At 31.4% G+C, this 19,716-nt stretch overlaps 4 protein-coding genes across 8 annotated transcripts; 3 read left to right on the top strand and 1 right to left on the bottom strand.

Annotated features, from left to right (window-relative positions):
- The first annotated feature begins 32 nt into the window (after positions 1-32).
- On the top strand, positions 33-4,758 carry LOC146720023 (signal recognition particle receptor subunit alpha homolog). 2 transcript variants are annotated; one of them, XM_085489131.1, is made up of 8 exons: positions 33-249; positions 1,138-1,507; positions 1,930-1,971; positions 2,476-2,617; positions 2,731-2,869; positions 3,182-3,717; positions 3,860-4,274; positions 4,557-4,758. In XM_085489131.1, exons 1-8 carry the CDS (start codon positions 133-135, stop codon positions 4,680-4,682), a joined length of 1,887 nt encoding a protein of 628 aa, XP_085345257.1. In that variant the 5' UTR covers positions 33-132; the 3' UTR covers positions 4,683-4,758. The 2 variants fall into 2 exon arrangements, with proteins under 2 accessions (XP_085345257.1, XP_085345258.1); XM_085489132.1 differs by lacking the exon at positions 1,930-1,971.
- Positions 4,759-5,222: 464 nt separating this feature from the next.
- On the top strand, positions 5,223-6,204 carry LOC114941427 (reduction of Rh1). Of its 2 annotated transcripts, none has more exons than XM_029316429.2 (3): positions 5,223-5,315; positions 5,753-5,939; positions 6,012-6,204. In XM_029316429.2, exons 2-3 carry the CDS (start codon positions 5,774-5,776, stop codon positions 6,083-6,085), a joined length of 240 nt encoding a protein of 79 aa, XP_029172262.1. In that variant the 5' UTR covers positions 5,223-5,315; positions 5,753-5,773; the 3' UTR covers positions 6,086-6,204. The 2 variants fall into 2 exon arrangements, with proteins under 2 accessions (XP_029172262.1, XP_029172261.1); XM_029316428.2 differs by having other exon boundaries at positions 5,224-5,315; positions 5,765-5,939.
- A 562-nt stretch (positions 6,205-6,766) lies between these two features.
- Positions 6,767-15,262, bottom strand: Acf (ATP-dependent chromatin assembly factor large subunit). 3 transcript variants are annotated; one of them, XM_029316421.2, is made up of 14 exons: positions 14,611-15,262; positions 13,746-13,884; positions 13,443-13,657; positions 13,155-13,365; positions 12,824-13,068; positions 12,065-12,738; positions 11,502-11,978; positions 10,909-11,399; positions 10,010-10,789; positions 9,704-9,921; positions 9,462-9,640; positions 9,201-9,314; positions 8,346-8,697; positions 6,767-7,762 (listed from the first exon to the last, which is right to left on the bottom strand). In XM_029316421.2, exons 1-14 carry the CDS (start codon positions 14,721-14,723, stop codon positions 7,573-7,575), a joined length of 4,398 nt encoding a protein of 1,465 aa, XP_029172254.2. In that variant the 5' UTR covers positions 14,724-15,262; the 3' UTR covers positions 6,767-7,572. The 3 variants fall into 3 exon arrangements, with proteins under 3 accessions (XP_029172254.2, XP_029172255.2, XP_029172256.2); XM_029316422.2 differs by having other exon boundaries at positions 6,767-7,750; XM_029316423.2 differs by lacking the exon at positions 9,201-9,314.
- Positions 15,263-16,111: 849 nt separating this feature from the next.
- Positions 16,112-18,964, top strand: Nop56 (Nop56 ribonucleoprotein). Its single transcript, XM_085489123.1, has 4 exons — positions 16,112-16,244; positions 16,728-17,293; positions 17,388-18,355; positions 18,784-18,964. Exons 1-3 carry the CDS (start codon positions 16,242-16,244, stop codon positions 18,289-18,291), a joined length of 1,473 nt encoding a protein of 490 aa, XP_085345249.1. The 5' UTR covers positions 16,112-16,241; the 3' UTR covers positions 18,292-18,355; positions 18,784-18,964.
- The last annotated feature ends 752 nt before the right edge of the window (positions 18,965-19,716 follow it).

Raw genomic sequence — 19,716 nt, 5'->3', positions numbered from 1 at the left:
GACGTTTGACAGTTGTGGTCTGGATTTGACGTATGCGAGCGAACTGTGTTCGATAGGTTAGAGTGGTGTTGATTGTGTTCGAGGGAGAGCGCGGTCTTGTTTTTTTTTCCTCATTAAAGTTCTTGTAAAATCATGCTCGATCTTTTCACGATATTCAGCAAAGGCGGCATCGTGCTCTGGTGCTTCCAGAGCACGTCTCAGATTTTCGCACCCAGTATCAATGCTCTGATCAGAGGTGTTATATTGCAGGCAAGTTTTAAAAATATATATGCATTTCTCGACGTCTGTCGACCTTTGACCCCGAATCGCCGAATTGTCGCATTCCTTCAGTTTCTTCAAACTTACTTTCAAATAATTTTATTCTGAATATTTTAATTTTATTGTTCGAACGATCGTAATTATTTTCCAAATCTTATCATCTTCGCAGACATTTTTGAATTCTACCTTTCATTCTTCAGTCTTCAATTTTTTTTATAAATAGAACTTTTGCAAGAAAGTTATATATATATACATATATGTTTGTAAGACACTACAATTTTTTTACAACATGTAAATATTTATTAGAACTGCAAGTGTATTTAAATGTACATAAGATAAATATACAAAATAGATTAAACCATATGGTACCATATGGTTGGGATTGTTAAAACTAATCATTTTGTGAGAGATTCATCATTTGTACTAACAAAATAAAAGTTAAATTAAAAAGATACATGTTATGTAAAATAAATATTTTTGTATTTTTTTTTTAATAAATAAAATTTTTGATAGTAATTTCTTAATCAGAGTAGAATTAAATATATATATATATATATATATATATTATTAATAAATTTCAATGAAATTGTTATTAATTCTACTCTGATTAAGAAATTACTATCAAAAATTTTATTTATTAAAAAATTTATATATTTAACTTTGTAATTTGAGTTATATACTATTGCATGTGCGATAATAGTTAAAAGATGCTACTATATATATATATATATATCTTTTAACTAATCTTTTAACTATTATCGCACATGCAATAGTATATAACTCAAATTACAAAGTTAAATATTATATAAATTTTTTTGTATTTTAAAGCTATTACTTTTAACATTTCTAAAGAAATAATTTTTTTTCAAAAATTTTCAGGAACGTACAGGCAATCACAGCTTTGAGCATGACTCCTTGCGGTTGCAGTACAAGCTTGACAATGAATTTGAGCTGGTATTTGTAGTGGCATATCAGAAGATATTGCAATTATCTTATGTGGACAAATTCTTGAACGATATTCATCTAGAGTTCAGGGATCGCTTTAAGAATGAGCTTGAAAGCTCGAGCTGGTTCACCAATTTTGAATTTGAAAATGCCTACCGTCTAGTGCTTGAACGGGCTGAGCAATGGTCGCGTACACAGGCTAAAATACCGAAGCAAATGCGCAGCTTTGACGAAAGTCAGAAGTCTAAAAAGACTGTCGCAAGTATGATTGAGAAAAAAGAGGATAAAGATGATAAGAAACCAGGTACAGTTATAATTCTTTGATAGTGTAACAATTTATGAAAAACTGAAGGCAATAACAGTTGTAAATAGCTTTATCTACTTTTAGAAAAAACACGAATATAAAATTTAAATAATCTTAAACAAAAAAGTGTAATATGAGGGTAAAATTTATTTGCTGTTATTCAAATTTACTACTCTATAATAAAGTTCAAACGTTTCACAAAAAAATGTATACAATAATATTTTTACAAAGAAAAAAGTATAGAATAATAAATGTATAGAAATATCACTCTGATTTTATTTTCGCGAGATAAAATAGTAATAAGAATTATTTTATGTATAAGATTTAATCTATAAAATTATAAGTTATATTTTGATTTAACACATTTCTTTCTAATCTATATAACATTAACAAGAAACGAGGATTTTCTTTTTCACTTTTAGGTAAAAAAAAGAAGGCAATTAACTGTAATGGGGATTTTAATAGTAAGTGGCATTTACTAAATCTTTGCATAGTATGCTGTTGCATGGAATATGTGTAATGAAAAAATGTATACTTACATTATTATTATAATACTTTAATCACAATAAATTCATTTAAGTAATTACTATCATAATGCAAACATAAAGATTAAATGACTTCGATATTTTATTTGGTCAGTAATTTTAATCACATTTTTCTCTATCTTTATTATTATTACTTTTATTAAGATATTGAATTGTTAATATCTGCTATTGCTCTTGAGATACATGGCATAATTTATATTCATTAAAAAATTTAAAATAATTGAGAATTCTTTTTTTTTGTGTGTGTGTAAGCTTATTCTCTCTTAATTATAACATTAATAACAAATCATTTTGCACATATTTTCTAACTAATACTCTCTTTGCATGCACATAATACAAATGTAATTTTTGTTTTTATAAAAATGTGTGTTAAAATTGTTTTTATTTAACATTTTAAATTAAATTGAGTGTTCTATACTGTAGCAAAAATTCAAGAACCTCCAAAGCAAGAATTGCTGAAACAGCAAACAGAGCATAATGGAGAACTTGATGAAGAAGTCCTCCTTGCCAATCGTTTGAAACTCGCCCAGAAAAAGGCAGGTCAAAAGAAGAAAGCTGACAAGCAGTAAGTGCATGTTTTTTTCTTAATTTATTTAAAAATCTTTAATTAATCAAATAAGAGAAAGAGAGTTTGTTTTAATGACAAAATGTAATCTATCACAATAAATATTGTATCAGGAAGAGTCCTAAACCTGAGAAAGCTGGCAAGAAACCGCGTATTTGGGAATTAGGTGGAACATCCAAGGATCTCGCTACGCTGGAACGAACGAAAGACAAGCCCGTAGAGAGTGGCGATTATGTGGCAGCTGATACAGCTGTAATATATATTTTTTTTTTTTTTACATTTATTTAATATTTAGTCATGAAAAGTTTATTCTTTGGCTTATATTATTAGTGTGAGCTTACAAATTTCTTCGATATCTAATATCTCTGGCTGATAATCGGGCTGTCTTTACGTATTTATTTTTTGAAAATTAAAATTAATACAAAAAATCGTGTATATTTAGCTTCATTATTTGAATTTAACTATGAAAAGCGAATGTGAAGAAAGAATTATACATGTAACTAATTCTTAGCCAGAAAATGGAAATTTGTTTTATTTGTTATTTATGTTTTCGTTTTTTTATAGCTAGTTGGACAGATGAAGGGTGGTATACGCGATCTCGAAGTAAACAGCGAATCCGAGGATAATTCTGATGAGGAGGAAATAGAACATTCCAATTTGCAAATGCAGAAGAAAAACTCGAGCATGTTCTCCATGTTCAAGAGTCTGGTCGGTAGCAAATCTTTAAAACAGGAGGATATGTTACCAGTTTTGGAAAAATTAAAGGATCATCTAATCACCAAGAATGTCGCTGCAGACATTTCTCAGAAATTATGCGATTCCGTTGGTGCAAAACTAGAAGGAAAGGTACTCGGTACCTTTGATAGTGTAGCAAACACTATAAAGGCCACTTTGACGGATGCCTTAGTACAGATACTATCACCCAAAAGAAGAATTGATATTCTACGAGACGCTTTGGAAGCGAAGAAGAATAATAGACCTTATGTCATGACTTTTTGCGGTGTTAACGGGGTCGGCAAGTCGACGAATCTAGCAAAGATCTGCTTCTGGCTGATTGAAAACAATTTCCGCGTGTTAATTGCTGCATGTGATACGTTCAGGTAAATTAGTTATTCAAGATTGAAACAGTGTACTAATCATTTCAACTGCAGGCATTAACATTGGTCATCTATTTCTCTTTCTCAGTGTTATAACATCTAATAATTTTAATAATTTTACTATAATAATAGTTTTATACTTCAGAGCTGGAGCAGTCGAGCAACTGAGGACACACATGCGACATCTGAACGCCCTGCATCCACCAGAGAAGCACAGAAATCAGACAATGGTGCAGCTTTATGAAAAAGGTTACGGAAAGGACGCTGCGGGCATCGCCATGGAGGCAATTCGCTTTGCGAAAGATTCTAAGATGGATATAGTCCTAGTTGACACCGCTGGCAGAATGCAGGATAACGAACCATTGATGCGAGCTCTGGCAAAATTGATAAAGGTGAACGAACCGGATTTAGTATTGTTCGTTGGAGAAGCTCTCGTCGGTAATGAAGCTGTTGATCAGCTGGTGAAATTTAATCAGGCCTTAGCCGACTACAGTCAGTCCGCTAATCCTCATATGATCGATGGTATTGTGCTGACAAAGTTTGATACAATCGATGATAAGGTATGTTTTTTTTTACATAAAGCTATGTATATAATCTTTATCATATATTCCTTTTTATTTTGTGTTCTTTAAAAGTTTCTCTAAATTCTTTTATAATATAATTTCTGTAAAATAAATATCAATTCTAAAGAGTATATAGATATATATTCCTATATATCTATATATTCTTCTATGTAGTATATATTTATATATTTATATATGTAGGATATATTTTTTTATGTAGTATTAATTTTCATGTAACATTTACATATATGATTTTTCACACATAGATTTTATTTGTAGGTGGGCGCAGCAATCACAATGACATATATTACTGGCCAGCCTATTGTTTTTGTTGGAACTGGCCAAACTTACACCGATTTGAAGTCATTGAATGCCAAAGCTGTAGTGCACGCTTTGATGAAGTGAATGTTATAGAGAATAATAAATCTGAAAACATTCTATCAAATACATGTATAATCTAATATATGTGGAATTACTTTAAGTTTTATTTTGTTATACAGTGTTACAATCAAACTTTATATTTTTTGTTCATGACCAAGTTTATCTTTGTTTATCCTTATAATTTGCTTTTCAATTATCTTCCCAATTATATTCTACTAATTTGGTAATCAAACTAATAATTACACATAAAAATATAAAAATAATTTTTAATTTTGATTTCACTTTTAATTGGAATCGTTGCAAAAAAGATATATTTGTAGTAGAAATTGAAGTAGAAATAGTCATAAACACGAAATTTCTCAATTTTTTAAAATAATTTTTGTTAAATGTTTATTTTTTATTAAAATAATTTGAAACGTGTGTTGGGTTCCTGCATATATATTTATATTCGATGTATGAATACGATATCGAAATAAGGGAAATAACATGGCGTAGCCAATTGGGAGTTCGCGCAACATCCTATTTCATCTAGCTTTAAAAACATCGAGTTCCCACTCATATCAGTTATTTTATCTATGGTTCACAAATTTTGCTCTTGTGACTCGAAAACCTACTAATATTATATAATTTTACTGAACTTATCGAAATCAAGAGATCGTGAGTAATTTTAAAATATTAAAATAAAGAAATACTAAATGTATAACGATTATTTCATTTTATTACATATCTCTTTCATTGTAAATGATAAACGGGATTGAATTGTCATAGTTCGTTATTCTTCTTCGAGGTTATAATTGTGACATCTCGTACAAATCATATTTCATTTCCAAACTCTTATATTATTATGGATATAGTTACATATATGTATTATGTTGAATTTATACTTTCGTATTTTTTTCTTGATATATAACAAATTTTTGAAATTTATTACAGATTGTAACATTTATATGTAATCTATACTATAAAACTAACACTAAGATTATTTGAATCCAATATTTGAGACATTTTTCGTTAATAATTAGCACAAATCTATCATGTAATGTCATTATTGCTATATATGTTATGAAATATAAATATAAACCAATTACAATTAGAATTTGTTATAGGCATTCAACATGTCTGAAGGCACGCCATATCGACCTATGAAATATCCATATACTATCTCTGCAAAGATTGCTCAATTTCCATTTAGATATTATATGCAACATAGTTGGTTGTTTAAATATTCAGTAATCGCGATAGGGGTAACAATTCCGATATTTTACAAAATACAAAAGATGTGTAAGTATGTTTTCTATATAAATAAAATATTTGTTCAAGTGAAATATATGTATAACTTATCACTATTTTCAGCATATTCCCCCGAGAATGTTCAGAAATGGGATAAAATCCACAGAGAAATGTTTGAAGGCACTGGACATCATTAAAGTGGAAATAAAATCATTAGAAATGTGTTAAAATAAGAGATGTACAAGAGAAAAATCTATAGTCTCTATGTATAATTAGAAAAAAATGTATAATTAAAAAATAAATCTTTCTCTATATATGTGATAGTTTGCAGGAGAGGCAGAAGATTATTTGAAAAATTTTATTCGAGGTTTAATATTACCAAAATCATCGTATAAAATATATATGATTAAAAAGAACTTTTTTTGCAATTACTGTACAATACAGTTGATAGTATTTTGTACCATAGTTTTTGCATAAATCTATCCTGAAAGTATAAAACATTACAAAATAAAGTAATACATGGTAAATAACATGGAAAAAATAAGTACTATTAGAACAGAAAATTTAATTAAAAAATACGAGTTGATATTAGTAATAAAAAGAGACTAGTGCAAATAAAAATCTAATTTTAATTGTAGCTAATTTAATTGATTTTAGATATTACTTGAGTTAAATAGTAAAATTATTAAAAAATTTTTTTAAATTATTAAATATTTAATGTAATAATTTTTAAAACCTTTTTATCTGTACTTCTGTTTCATGTTTAGCTCTTATTAGTCTCTTTTTATTATCGATATTGACATTTAATGCCATGTTTTTACTGTATGTAATATTGATGTAACATAATTTTTAGTTTTCTAATAGTTTGGAACACGCAGTACAAAAGTATCGAATTTTATTGTCTGGATCTATAAACATAAATTTGCTAATGTGGCTTATGATTTATGCATTTTCCTGAAAATTATGTTTTATGATTAAATCTTGTGTACGATTTCGAGAAAAATTGAGAGCTTATGAATTCATCATATACAATTAACAATCCTTAATATATTACTACAAAAAATATGATGTATTGGTGCATAGGTGTGTGTGGGTGTATGTTGTGTGTGCATGTGTGCACGCGCACTCGTGTTATGTGTAATACTAAATAAATAAATGTGAGAATATATTGAAAATTTGTTTCTACATCTAGAAAAAAAATTAATTAAAGCCAATGGAACTAATCAGCTATGTGTTTGCAAAATTCTGTGTATGTGCAATGCATCTAAAATTATATGTAGTGCAACTATGAGTATGCATTTCTGCAAATAATACTGCATACATCTGTATCATAATAAGCCTCGAAGAAAGACTTAAAAAAAAAAAAAAAATCTTTCAGTACATTTTATATATACTGTTGCATGTGTCGTTTTATGTAAATTGTTAATTTTGCAAAATAAATAGCATTTAGTTGTACTATTCCATAAGTTGTCAATGTAACTTCACATTGTTTATCGTGAAAAAATTGTTTAATTTATCAAATGTCGTGAGCTATATACGGAATCTATCTACCGCTCGTAATCGATTATACGTATTCTAATTCAAAATATATAAATTTCTTGAGCGGTATCAGATTTTTTAATCTCACGAGTATGTACTCTATACTAAAAGTATATATAATATATATGCATATAGCTTTTCTATTCTATCTTCTCTTCTGTGCTTCCTCTTCATCGTCTTCGCTATTCGACGTGGAATTTTCTTCGACATCATTGCCATCGAATCTTGCCCTCTTAATCTTGGGTTCTTCGAAAAGTTCGTTAAAGTTCAAGCCTAATTCCTTGCAGCGCTTCTCGAGGTATTTGCGTAATCGTGTTCCTGCACTATATACATAACTATTTTTAACAAAACATAGCCTTGCTCTTCATATGTATATTCCCAAAATGGTTCGGAGGCCAAAGATTACTTCAAGATTAACACAATAGCGAAGCCTTATCTGAGACATTAAAAGTTACAGACGAATTAACGCGTTTCATAAGTTTTAACAGAAATAAGAAATGCCAATTCTTTTCACTGAACAGTCATGAATAAGTAATTACAATACATAATGAATTATCTAATTTATTACATAGTCTAGCATTTTGTGTGTGATTTTTTCTTTTTTATTTAATTATATACCTAAACACAAATATGTGCATATTTTATATTGTAATGTACTATCAATTTAACTTGAATCATACTTTAAAATATACCTATACATCAAACCAAAGTTAGTATACAAATGATAGAACTGATGTAGAGATGCTAATTCATTCTTTTGTTAGTAATAATCATATAATGTTAATTAAAATATATGTATGTGTATGTAGCTATTGTTAATAGCATGAAATACATAAATTAATCCTGCATATTAATTACCATTGTAGTCTCTGGCATCCGAACTTACATGAAATAGATAATAATAATGTTGATACATACTTGTATACAGAACTATGTTCCTTATTGTACAATCTGCAGTTTTCAAAAACTAGATGACAATCGCTAAAGAATTTATCCAACGTCTCATAGTCGCCATTACCAAGTTTGCTTTTGATTGTCCCAAAGTCCATCGGATTAGAAATGATATCATGATAATCTGGAACTTCATCCTTTGTGACAGGCGATAGAAACGGCCATGAATCTCTATGATGCCTAATATCAGTTAATAATTCTTGCAGTCTAGCCATAGATCCTTTGATTGAATTTTTATCCTCCTCGTGTTCAATTTGGGCGGCTCTTTTCGTCGCACGTCGCGTTTGTCTTGGTTCGGTGTCATCGGATGCGCTGCTATCTGTACATTCAAAATGCCCTGTATTAGCTAGTGCATACCCCATCTTTTATGTTATTTCAATTCAATGTTAAAAATTTATGAACCTAAACTAAAAATCAAATTCTATTGATAGCTGAAATTTTTATGATAGATGAGTTAGCAACAGCAAATTCCACTATGAAAATAATAAAGTATTTACATATATGAGAATGTATTATATTATATTAGGATCTGTCCATAACTTTTTTCAGTTTTATTAAAAAAGAGAAATGTCTTAAAAAATGAAAAGTGATACATTTTTATAACACCTCTTATTGTTCATATATATCATTTAAAACTCAAAATGTGTGTATGCAAAATTATAAAAAATATCCATATATCCCAAATGTTAACCATGAACAGACTCATTACTCTTTGAAGTAACGTGCAATGCTTTCCAGAAAAGAAACAGGATGAAGTTATGAATGAAGGAGATGCTGCACATGTTTAAACACACAGTAAAAAGAAAGGGATACAATACAGACCATCCCAGTCTGTAGATTCTGTAGTGAGGAGGCTCTTGGCAAAGCCATGGATGCGAGAGCGTGCTGCTGCTGCGCACAGCCTCTCCTTGTCTCTTTCCCTTTCGCGCCCCCTCACTATCAACATAATTAAGGCTAAGAAACTTGCTTATAATATTTTTACAACTTGTTTATCTTTCTATAACTTAATAAGCAGTAAATAGAAAAATTTAGAGTTATAGCAGAAGAAAACAAGATAAAATACTCGATGTTTTTTTTCTTTACCTTTTGTTGTATTCCTCTTTCTTCTAGGTTTGCATATAAAGCAAGACCATCTTCCTCTAGGAGCCCTCGACAATGGTGGTTCGAGGCATTCTAAGTGATAATGATTTTGACATGTATCACAGGAGATCAGCTTTCCACCACTTTTGCATGTTGCGCATAAGTTTTCTATTTGTTCATTTCTGAAAAGAACAATAGTCAGTAAAATTTAAAAAATTTTAACATTACTTAAAAGGATAACTTACATCTCTTCCTCGCTGTCTTCATCATCTTGATTTTCTTCTTGATCGTCTTCATCATCGCTCTGAAGTGCTCGCTTTGCGCGATTGTATCGCGTCTCTTTGGTCAGTACTTCTTCTTCCTCGATTTCATCCTCAAATCTTTTTCGCTTTTGAGCCTTTTCCTTGGGTTTCACCTCCGGCGGTTTGCACGCTCTACAAAACCAATCTCCCGCCGGTACAGCCTAAATATAATAATGAAATGAAGATTAGAAATCGATTGATTTCATCAAATAATATAAACTCTTATTAGATAATTATAATATTAATTACACTGAGTTTCGGTTTTAGGCAGTAGAGATGATGTCCCCTGTTACATCCGTCACAAAGCAACATGTTCTCAGCATCCGTACGCCTTCGACATATGCGACATTGAGCGTTCAATGCGCTTCTATGCCACGCGACACTATTGTGCAAGGTGCTCAAGTGAACGAACAACTGAGACCAATTAGTCGACGCTATCAGTGATTGTTCCCATCTCTCTCGAGCCTCTTCGCCCGACCATTTCTTGTCCTTCTGATCAGGTCCAAGCGGTCTCTGCATGTATCTCTGTTCTATAGCATGTGACAGCTGCAAAATAGCACACGCCAGCTGCTTGATAACCGCCTGTTGCCTTTGATCGAGCACCATCTCATCTTCACTGGGTAAACCTAAGTACGTTCCTGGATCTTTGTAAGTCTTTATGCTGATACTTCCGACCTCGGAATCGGGAGTACCGGGTCTACTGTGTTTAGATTCGTTCTTTATCTTATCTATCAATGTATTAGAAGGTGGTATATCTATGTCTATTTCACTACCGGCACACATCAGTTTATCACACTGTTTGTCATAACTTCTCTGATTAATCGCGTTTCTCCAGACGGTGCGATCGGTAATCTTAAGGGAACCCAAACAACCTGCATTGATTTTGTCTTCAAAGTCCAAAATGTGATCTCTCAATGTCATTTCCATTACTTCATCAACCGCTACGTCGGGAGGAAAATTTAAATTCGCGTTCTCGTATTTATTCTTTTTAGTTGTCTTATTAATTTGTCCTTTATTGGAATCTGCAAACTATGTGTGAAAATCTATTTAGTTTTCGGCTTTTAATCACATGTAATTATAGCATAAAAATAAGATAGGTATACCAAATAAATTATGTAAACTAAGTAACTTATGTAAGATATACTTACAACTTCGGGATTTAATTTATGTTTAGGGCAGTCATTAATAACGAGAAGCAAATTATCCATTTCTTGCAAAAGATTATTTCTAAGCTCGCTCTCCCTGACACCCCTTGTACTCAAATTATCTATCAGTGCTTGTATGTCTTCCTGGTTGCTATAAAAGCTCCAGGTGACGAGCGATCTCTTGCAATGAACAGGACAATCTTTATCTCCTGTACACAACAGCAAATTCTTTCTTATGTTAGTGAGATCTTGCTTAAATTCCTTTCGAGCCGTTTCTTTCCGTGGTGATTTCACCCCGTTTTTATCCGTGGATAAAAGTTTCTTGGGCGACTTCTTTGATTTTTTGAAACTGTTTTCTTTGTCACTAAACTCATCCTCAAATTTATTTTTTAGATATGCATATGTTGCCTCTTTGTCTTGCAACTCTGGTTGGTGTGGAGTGCCTTCGGGAAGACAACTTCCAGGCCAGCGTTCATCATTTTCTACAAATAATCCTACAAAAAATAGATTATAAATCAGTAGGAAAAATTCTTCTAATCTAATTTGTAATTTTTCCTATTTAAAATTGTAAAGAATACATGAATCTAGAAATGTACCTGGTACAGATATAAACCTCCAATATCTTCGATGAGCTCTATCTGAGCCCAGATAAAGCATCATCTTGTCATCTTTTGATGCTTGCTGCAATTCTTTTAGTTTGCTTTCATATTCTTCCTTTTTCCTTTCTTCCTCATAATTGCCACGTGTTATCTTTTTCTTTGGTTCTTCTTCCTCGAGTGGTTTTCCTTCTTTCTCACGTTCTCGCATCTTTTCCTTTTCTTCTTTTTCTTTCTTTTGTTCAGCAATTAAAAATGACTTTAACTCTCTCTTTGCTTGGTGCAATTTATCATATCGTTCTTCGATTGCATCGCGTATTGATGCAAAACTAAGCAACTGATTGATCAAACGCATAACAATCTTTATTTTATCATCTACATCAAATTCGCAGATATTTCGGTGACCCAGTAATCGCAAAAGGTGACCGTCATTTATCCTTAAAAGAAGCGCTGGCTCGTCAAAATTTGTATAACCACCTACGATAGATAATATGTGATATATAAAGGAAGAACATTAAATATTAAATAAATTAAAAATGATTGAAAATTCTTATCATACATACCCTTTTGAGAATATCGCCACTTAGAAGCCGCTTCGCTTATACGTCCTCCAGAACTTAATAAATGTTGTCTCAAAATCTCGCTCAAAGTTACGTGATCTAATGTAAGTTCTGATAGCGTGCATCCCTGATAAGTTGGACACCACCTAGAAGCCATTGTAGCCAGTTTTACAGCTTTTGTCATCGATGATGCGCCTTCATAAGGACTAATATCATCCAGTAAAGTAGATGCTTGAGCATCAATTTCGTTATCTTCTCCAGCTTGATATTTAAATATATTCGATAATAACAATTGTAACAGATCACTCCAGGGACCAGACGCTTCTTTGGTCATTAATGTTTTTTCTAACAATTCGAAATTGAAGCCTCCTGGGAAATATACTGGTACCTCTAATTCTTCATTGAAAAATTCAAGAAATTCCGATATCATAACAAAGTCTCCAAACTTTTCGTTTGGTATGTTGCATTTAATAACAGTAGGTTCAGGAATGGAACAAAGATCTTCACATTCGAGATCTTCTCTCGGTTTATTCCACTGCTTTACATATGCAGCCAAAGCTGCTAACTTTTGTTTTTTCTCCTTCTTACGCTCGCTTTTCAACGCTCTTTCTTCTTTACGTTTTGCTTTTTCCTCCAAAGCTTTCGCTTTAAGTTCTTCTTTGAATTTGCCATTCATTCTGTTGATAAAATATTTTGAAAACATTAAAAAATATTAGATAAACAAGACAGAGCACATTAATATAAATCTTGAATAGCTATTACCTTGGTTTTCGATATTTCTTCATTGTGCCAGGGTCATTCGATTTTTTACCATCACTAACTTTTTTCAAAGGATCCGCTTTTTCAAATGTTTTCTGTTTTGATACATTTGATGTTAGAAATTTATCTATAGATTCTTGTTTCTGCTTGACAGATTTTTTTACACGCACTGTAAAATCTGGAAGTGTGCCAGCAAATATAGTATCAAAACGTACTTTGCTAATTCCATATTTTTCCAAAACACTTTCCTGTAATGAAAAAAAATTATACGTTACAAAAATAATGTTATAAAGTATAAATGTTTTTATCCAATTGTTTAATATTCTGTATTAACCTTAACGATCCATATACCACTATCATTTTGTTCACAGAGTTGCCGAAGAAATATTTTATTACGTTCTCTGCTATAATGTTGTTTTTGTCTTCTGACTTGAGATGCTTCTACTATCATGAGCTGGCTGACATCAGAATCTCCAGAATCTAATTGTTCTACCTCATAACGAAATAATTTTGCTGGTGGATGATAATACTGTTCTTGTAAATTCCTGAAATATTTAGTAATGAGTAAAGCTAAAAAATCAACAATGTATAAAAATAATTTAATAAATTAAATTATATTTACCTGCCATTTTCACTTAAGAATGCTTTAATTTGTTGTTCTGAAGGTACAATAACTTGAAGAACATGACAATCACACCAAGAGTCTTCAGTAAAACTAGCCTCTACCATTTCTCCCACAAAATAACGATCTCTCGCAAATTGGAAAACATCTTCAACCATTTCATTAAAAGAGGATCTATTTGTTTTACTGGCAAGGTATAGTATAGGGATTCGTAACTGAAAAATACAATGAGTTAAAAATATATTCATTAATGCAAATTCAACACAGAGAAACATTATTTATACAAAATTACAATATTTATACCTCCATTGGAAATTCTTTCAAGCTCTTCTTTGCATTTTCTTCGCATTGTAAAGCTTCTTCAAATGTCATGCCAGTTCTGCCTGTGATACTGCACGACCAGATAAGGGAGTTGCATAAGATAATTCGTTCACAAAATTCACTGTAATAGAAATAATTATACATTACTACATACATATACAAGAATCTTATATATAATTTTTTTTAATTAAATAAAAAATGTAGTTATCATATGTATATTTTCACTAATATACTTGATAAAAAACTTTTAATTATTGAATTAAATTTATTAACATGCATAATAAAAGTTACTTTTATTTTTAAATGCAACAGATGACTTTAATGATTTTTGAAGTAAAAAAATTATAAATTAAAGTATTTATAACAAAGAAAAGAATCATTTTCTGATAAGATCATCTATAAATTTGGCTATTATAAATTTTTATTTGATGGTTATAAATATGTATATATGAGATACTTCAGAACAAGATAATATTAAAGCATTATCGCATTGTCTTCAAAGAAACAAAATGAGAGATATAATTTTGATTTCGATTTCGATTTCCGAATAAAATTGGCGAATTTATTTTCGAGGATACATTAACAGACTTTAATTAATGTCAACATATAATCTATTATTATTCAATTTTATGTGTAGCAAAGTTAATTCCGAGTAATTGACGCGCATACACAATTTTTATGTGCCAAAATGAGCAAGAGGAAAGTTTTGTCTCTCGCAACAATACATTATATCGTATATAAGGGCAAAAATCTTCGTATCCGGATGCGGATAGCAATTCCACAACAACCGTTACGAGCTGAAGGAATCCACGGGGAGAACTTCTGGTTCGGCGGTCGTAAAACTTACTTATAGTTCTTGAATATCTCGTTCGTAACCTCGCAATGATAGACCTCGTCGTCGTCCCTGAAATCCGATGAGACGTAGAGCCGTTGGAACGGCTGTTTGCGTAGCAGCGGCATTGCTGCTCGAGGAACTCTCTCTCTCTCTCTCTCACGACGAGGAAGCCGATTATGGAGCTCCCGCAAGATTACGAGGTAGAACGGGAAGAAATCCGATCGAGAACAAGATACGAACGAACGAATGACGACTGCGAACGAGAGACGCGCGCCAAGAACAAGAAGTAGCACGCGCGAAATATATTCGGCAGACACAGCAAGCACGCTCGTGTGTCTGTCTCGTGCACGGTTCGCCGCCAATCAACGCGCGCGCACGCGCACTCACGCACACGCACTCACTCACAATACAATCGCAACCGGGAACTCGCCGACGTCAAGCTGCAAACCTCAGGCGACGTCGTCGACGCTCGGCGATTCTCCATCGTTCCGCGAAATTTGACAGCTGCGACTTGACAGGTGGATTTCGCGGGAAAGCGCGTAATGTCAAAAACCGCGGGACGTATATATGTGTATAAACAACGCGTATATCCTCGCACCTAACACCACTGAACCGAACATACGCATATGCGATACAATACAATGAATGTGGTGGCGCACGTTCGGAAACTGGCGAGACAAGCGATTTGTTCGAGTTGCCAACTTGACGTTTCGCATGCAGTTTCACTCTGTTTGCGAATCACAATTGCTCGATTGGACAAGGACAAGACAAACGATTCGAATCCATTCGATTTAATGTATTTAGGATTTAATATTCAATGAAAAAATCTATATATTTTATGAATAAATATAAATAATTTCACAAATTCAAATGACAAATCTTTTTTTCGACTATATCAATACAAATCACTGCTCATTCGTGCATGATTTTTTCTCTAATTTATAAATATGTTATGTGTTATTAAAATATTTTCACTCACATATAATCTTTGATAATGTTTAGCATTGACAAATTCTATAGTCTTTGCAGACTTACAAATATTAATAAATAATAATTAAATTTAAAACAGTGTCATTGTATATAAAGACGTCACGTGGTCAAAAATAAGGATACCAATTTGTCAAATCTGGGTACCTATTACGGTTATTGGGGTGAGTTTGTTCACGAGATAAAAATCACAAAAATGAGAGATTCACTAGATTTTGACCAATAGAAGCGTAGACAACCTAGTGAATCTCTCACTTTTGTGATTTTCACCTCGTGAGCAAACTCACCCAAAGAACCGTAATAAGTGCCCTGGGGGTCAATTGTGTAACTTTTTCTAAAGTGAAAACGTGAAAAGTGAAAAATTTCCACCAATCACGCATTGATTTTAAAATGAAATCGATGTGTGATTGGAAGAAATTTTTCACTTTTCACATTTTCACTTTAGAAAAAATTACACAATCGACTCCCAGGTCACGTGACGTCTTTTGACGCTGAAATTCATCGTCAAAGCGCCACATGAAAATCCAGCTTAATCTGCATCCGGGAGGATCCTTCCACAAGTTCCACATGGTGGTACGTGTTTTTGTGTGAAAGCTTCATAAGTTTTGCTAGAAACTTAGAATTCTTTTGAAATACGAAGTTAAAATTATTTAAAAATGGTAAGTGACAACTTTCAACGTTATATAATAATTTGACGATTAATTTTCAATTGTAATTTCTATATTTCTTTAACTTTGCGTTGTGATTAGAACGTGTCGACACAAGCATGTGGCAACTCGTTCAGTTTTATGCGGATATCATATAAATTACGCGTACATTCGCGGTCTTCGAATTCAGAATGTAATATTTGCGATATTGTAAATTCGAGTAGTATTTTGAGATTTAATCATTACAGATGATTGTTATTTACGAAATTTTAATCCTAACCTCTTTAATTCAAAGGTTATGGACAAATTTCATAGTGCACGTGTATATTATTTATTTTATAAACATATTTATTGATTCTCTGAAAAAGATAATTAACAATTTACTATAATATATAATTAAAAACAAAAAAAATAATAGAATTATGACATAATGAAGATGATATACAGAAAAAAGAGAAAAAAATTATATAAAATACTAAGGAAAAATCTTTTCAGGCGAGGCTCTTTATTTTGTTTGAACATGCCGCCGGCTATGCCCTATTTCGGGTTAAGGAATTTGAAGAGATCGGAATGTTGTTACCTCAAGTGGAACAGTCAGTAACAGATCTATCACGTTTCCGTAGTGTTGTTAGTCTTGTTGGATTTGCGCCTTTCAGAACAGCTGTGGTCGCTCTTGAAAACATTAACAGTATTTCGGAAGGAATTGTCACAGAGGATTTGAAGCTCTTTTTAGATTCTTGCTCCAGCGAGTTCACCAAGGATACTATTCTTGGTGTTGCAGACTCTAAACTCGGTGCTAACATAACTGAAACTCTAAATATAAAATGTGACCACCTCAATGCTGTTCCCGAGATTATTAGAGGAATAAGATTTCATTTTCATAATTTGGTGAAAGGCTTCACTTTTGACAGCTCAAGAGTTGCGCAATTAGGTCTTGGACATAGTTACTCAAGAGCTAAAGTTAAATTCAATGTAAATCGAGTAGATAACATGATCATACAGAGCATAACTTTGCTGGATCAATTGGACAAAGATATTAATACTTTCAGCATGCGTATACGGTATGTATAATATTTTTAATTGTAAATATATTACAAATATAAGCAAACACAAAAGTATACCAAAAAATAATTTGCATTTTTGTTTTAATTCTAGTGAATGGTACAGCTATCATTTCCCAGAACTTGCAAAGATTGTTCCAGAGAATCATATGTATGCAAAGGTAGCTCGAGTGATACAAAACAGGAAGGAATTGACGGATGACAAGTTGGGTGCGATAGAAGAAGTTGTTATGGATACTGAAAAAGCAAAAGCCATCATCAAGGCAGCCAAATCATCCATGGGAATGGATATAAATGAAATCGATTTAAAAAATGTTGAACAGTTTGTTAAACGTGTTGTCGCATTAGTAAATTATAGAAAAAAAATGTCTGAATACTTAACATCGAAAATGGCAGGAGTGGCACCAAATCTAGCTACTTTAATCGGAGATCAAGTCGGCGCCAGATTAATAGCACACGCCGGATCACTTACTAATTTAGCAAAGGCTCCAGCGTCTACGGTTCAGATATTGGGAGCAGAAAAGGCTTTATTCAGAGCATTAAAAAACCGTAACGTAAATACTCCGAAATACGGACTTTTGTTCCATTCTACATTTATCGGCCGTGCTGGTACCAAAAATAGAGGTCGAATCGCAAGATATCTGGCGAATAAATGTTCCATTGCTTCTAGAATCGATTGTTTCACGGAAACACCAATGAAAATATTTGGTGAGAAATTACGACAACAGGTGGAAGACAGATTAGTGTATTTTACGACTGGCAAAGAGCCAAAGAAAAATTTAGACGTGATGAGAGAAGCATTGGAAGAAACTGCACATATGTTGGCTGCTATGGAAAAAGAGAAGAAAGAAAAAAAGAAAAATAAAAAAAGGAAAAGTGAAGTAAGTGAAGTACTCGAAAATGGCCAAGAAAATGGACATATTGAAAACGGCGAAGCAGAAGTGGATATGTCGTTACAAAAAAAGAAGAAGAAATCCAAACACGTTGTTAACGAATAGAATTTATCATGTATACATATATATTATACATGTATACATATATACGATTTAAAATTAATATAAGGTAAAAATATGTTTTTATAACTTTGAAAATATTCCTATAAATTTTTGCTTTATAGAGAGAGAATTAATAAGTTTTCTATATAAAACAAAATTTTTTACTGAGAGATTCCTGATTTTTGTTGACATTGTATTATCAAACGAGAAAATGTGTGAATTTTTTTCTCAGGAAATATACATAAGAAAAAATAATTTCTTTTTATATGCCTCATTTAATCTTTGATAATGTTTAGCATTGGCAAATTCTGTAGTCTTTGCAGACTTACAAATATTAATAAATAATTTTCATAATATTAATGAGAAAATGTAGAGAATACAGAATTTACTAATGTTTAATAACAATTTTGTTAAAAATCCTGTTTCCTCACTATAATAAAAGTTTATTCTGACACATTTTACAACAAAAAGATTTACATGATTTTTTGCTTCTAGTGTCATGAATCCATATGTGGCTGCAAGGAGGAAATAGAAGCTTAACAAAATTACTTATGTGTTTATTATTTAGCATTAATTGTGTACTGTCCATAGATTCATGCACTATAAATATTTGCTGTCTCTTTATCTTATAGACTGTACGAAAATGTATTTTGTTAATAAACAATTTTTAAAGATATATTATGTTTTATATTGAGAGAGAGCATTTATACATATTTTTTATATTGAGGAAAAGATTATACTTAGATATGTGAGAATATATATATACAATATGACACGGTTTTAAATTTAATTATTAGAGTCATAAAATATACTAATAAAAATAGATAACTGACAAATTGCATATCAGAATAATAAAATGACAAAAGCTAAGGGACAAAAATAAGTAAATCAAATAAATAGATAAATTTTACGAGTCCCGACTCGTTTTTTTATGGGAACAGATAAGGGGAAAAATAGGAAGAGGCAATTATAATAATAAAAATAAATGATTATCATTAATATTCAATGTTAACACCAGCACCAATTACCATTTAATAACGATAAGTCTGTATATATATAAAGTATGTCTGTATATATATAAAGTTTAGAGATATAAATATCTCTAAACAATAATTACAATAAGATTATTAGGTCTAGCCAAGTTTCAGAGTCTCAAAAATTAACAACTGAGCTATTTAAATATCCGACCGCATATAAATACTATAAGCAATGTACTTTGCTATAATTCACATTGGAGGATTAATAAATGCTCATTGACCAAATATAAATTTCATTTGAAATATACATCAGATTAGGTATATATATATTTTATACGCGCGATTAATATTGATATGTATCAGTATAAAACATAGTTTCCAATATTTACATAATAAGAGTTTGTTGATAAAAATACGCAGATATATTACAGAGATTTTTTTATAGCAAAAT

The sequence above is a fragment of the Nylanderia fulva genome, unplaced genomic scaffold (genome assembly GCF_048542155.1).
Source record: "Nylanderia fulva isolate GAGA-0341 unplaced genomic scaffold, ASM4854215v1 Scaffold8, whole genome shotgun sequence".
NCBI lineage: Eukaryota > Metazoa > Arthropoda > Insecta > Hymenoptera > Formicidae > Nylanderia > Nylanderia fulva.
The sequence above is the reverse complement of the archived record's forward strand: the minus strand, read 5'-3'. Positions and strand labels throughout refer to the sequence as shown.

What these genes read in the sequence shown, in the direction of transcription:
- LOC146720023 (XM_085489131.1), top strand. Translation starts at nt 133, where the DNA reads ATGCTCGATCTTTTCACGATATTCAGCAAAGGCGGCATCGTGCTCTGG. An exon ending in CTGTAATGGGGATTTTAATA is followed by an intron (nt 1,972 to 2,475) that starts GTAAGTGGCATT and finishes TCTATACTGTAG; the next exon opens with CAAAAATTCAAGAACCTCCA. An exon ending in TTGATACAATCGATGATAAG is followed by an intron (nt 4,275 to 4,556) that starts GTATGTTTTTTT and finishes TTTTATTTGTAG; the next exon opens with GTGGGCGCAGCAATCACAAT.
- LOC114941427 (XM_029316429.2), top strand. Translation starts at nt 5,774, where the DNA reads ATGTCTGAAGGCACGCCATATCGACCTATGAAATATCCATATACTATC. An exon ending in TTACAAAATACAAAAGATGT is followed by an intron (nt 5,940 to 6,011) that starts GTAAGTATGTTT and finishes CACTATTTTCAG; the next exon opens with CATATTCCCCCGAGAATGTT.
- Acf (XM_029316421.2), bottom strand. Translation starts at nt 14,723, where the DNA reads ATGCCGCTGCTACGCAAACAGCCGTTCCAACGGCTCTACGTCTCATCG. An exon ending in TTCTTAAGTGAAAATGGCAG is followed by an intron (nt 13,366 to 13,442) that starts GTAAATATAATT and finishes TAAATATTTCAG; the next exon opens with GAATTTACAAGAACAGTATT. An exon ending in AAGAAATATCGAAAACCAAG is followed by an intron (nt 12,739 to 12,823) that starts GTAATAGCTATT and finishes TTTTATCAACAG; the next exon opens with AATGAATGGCAAATTCAAAG.
- Nop56 (XM_085489123.1), top strand. An exon ending in ACTTTCAGCATGCGTATACG is followed by an intron (nt 17,294 to 17,387) that starts GTATGTATAATA and finishes TTTTAATTCTAG; the next exon opens with TGAATGGTACAGCTATCATT.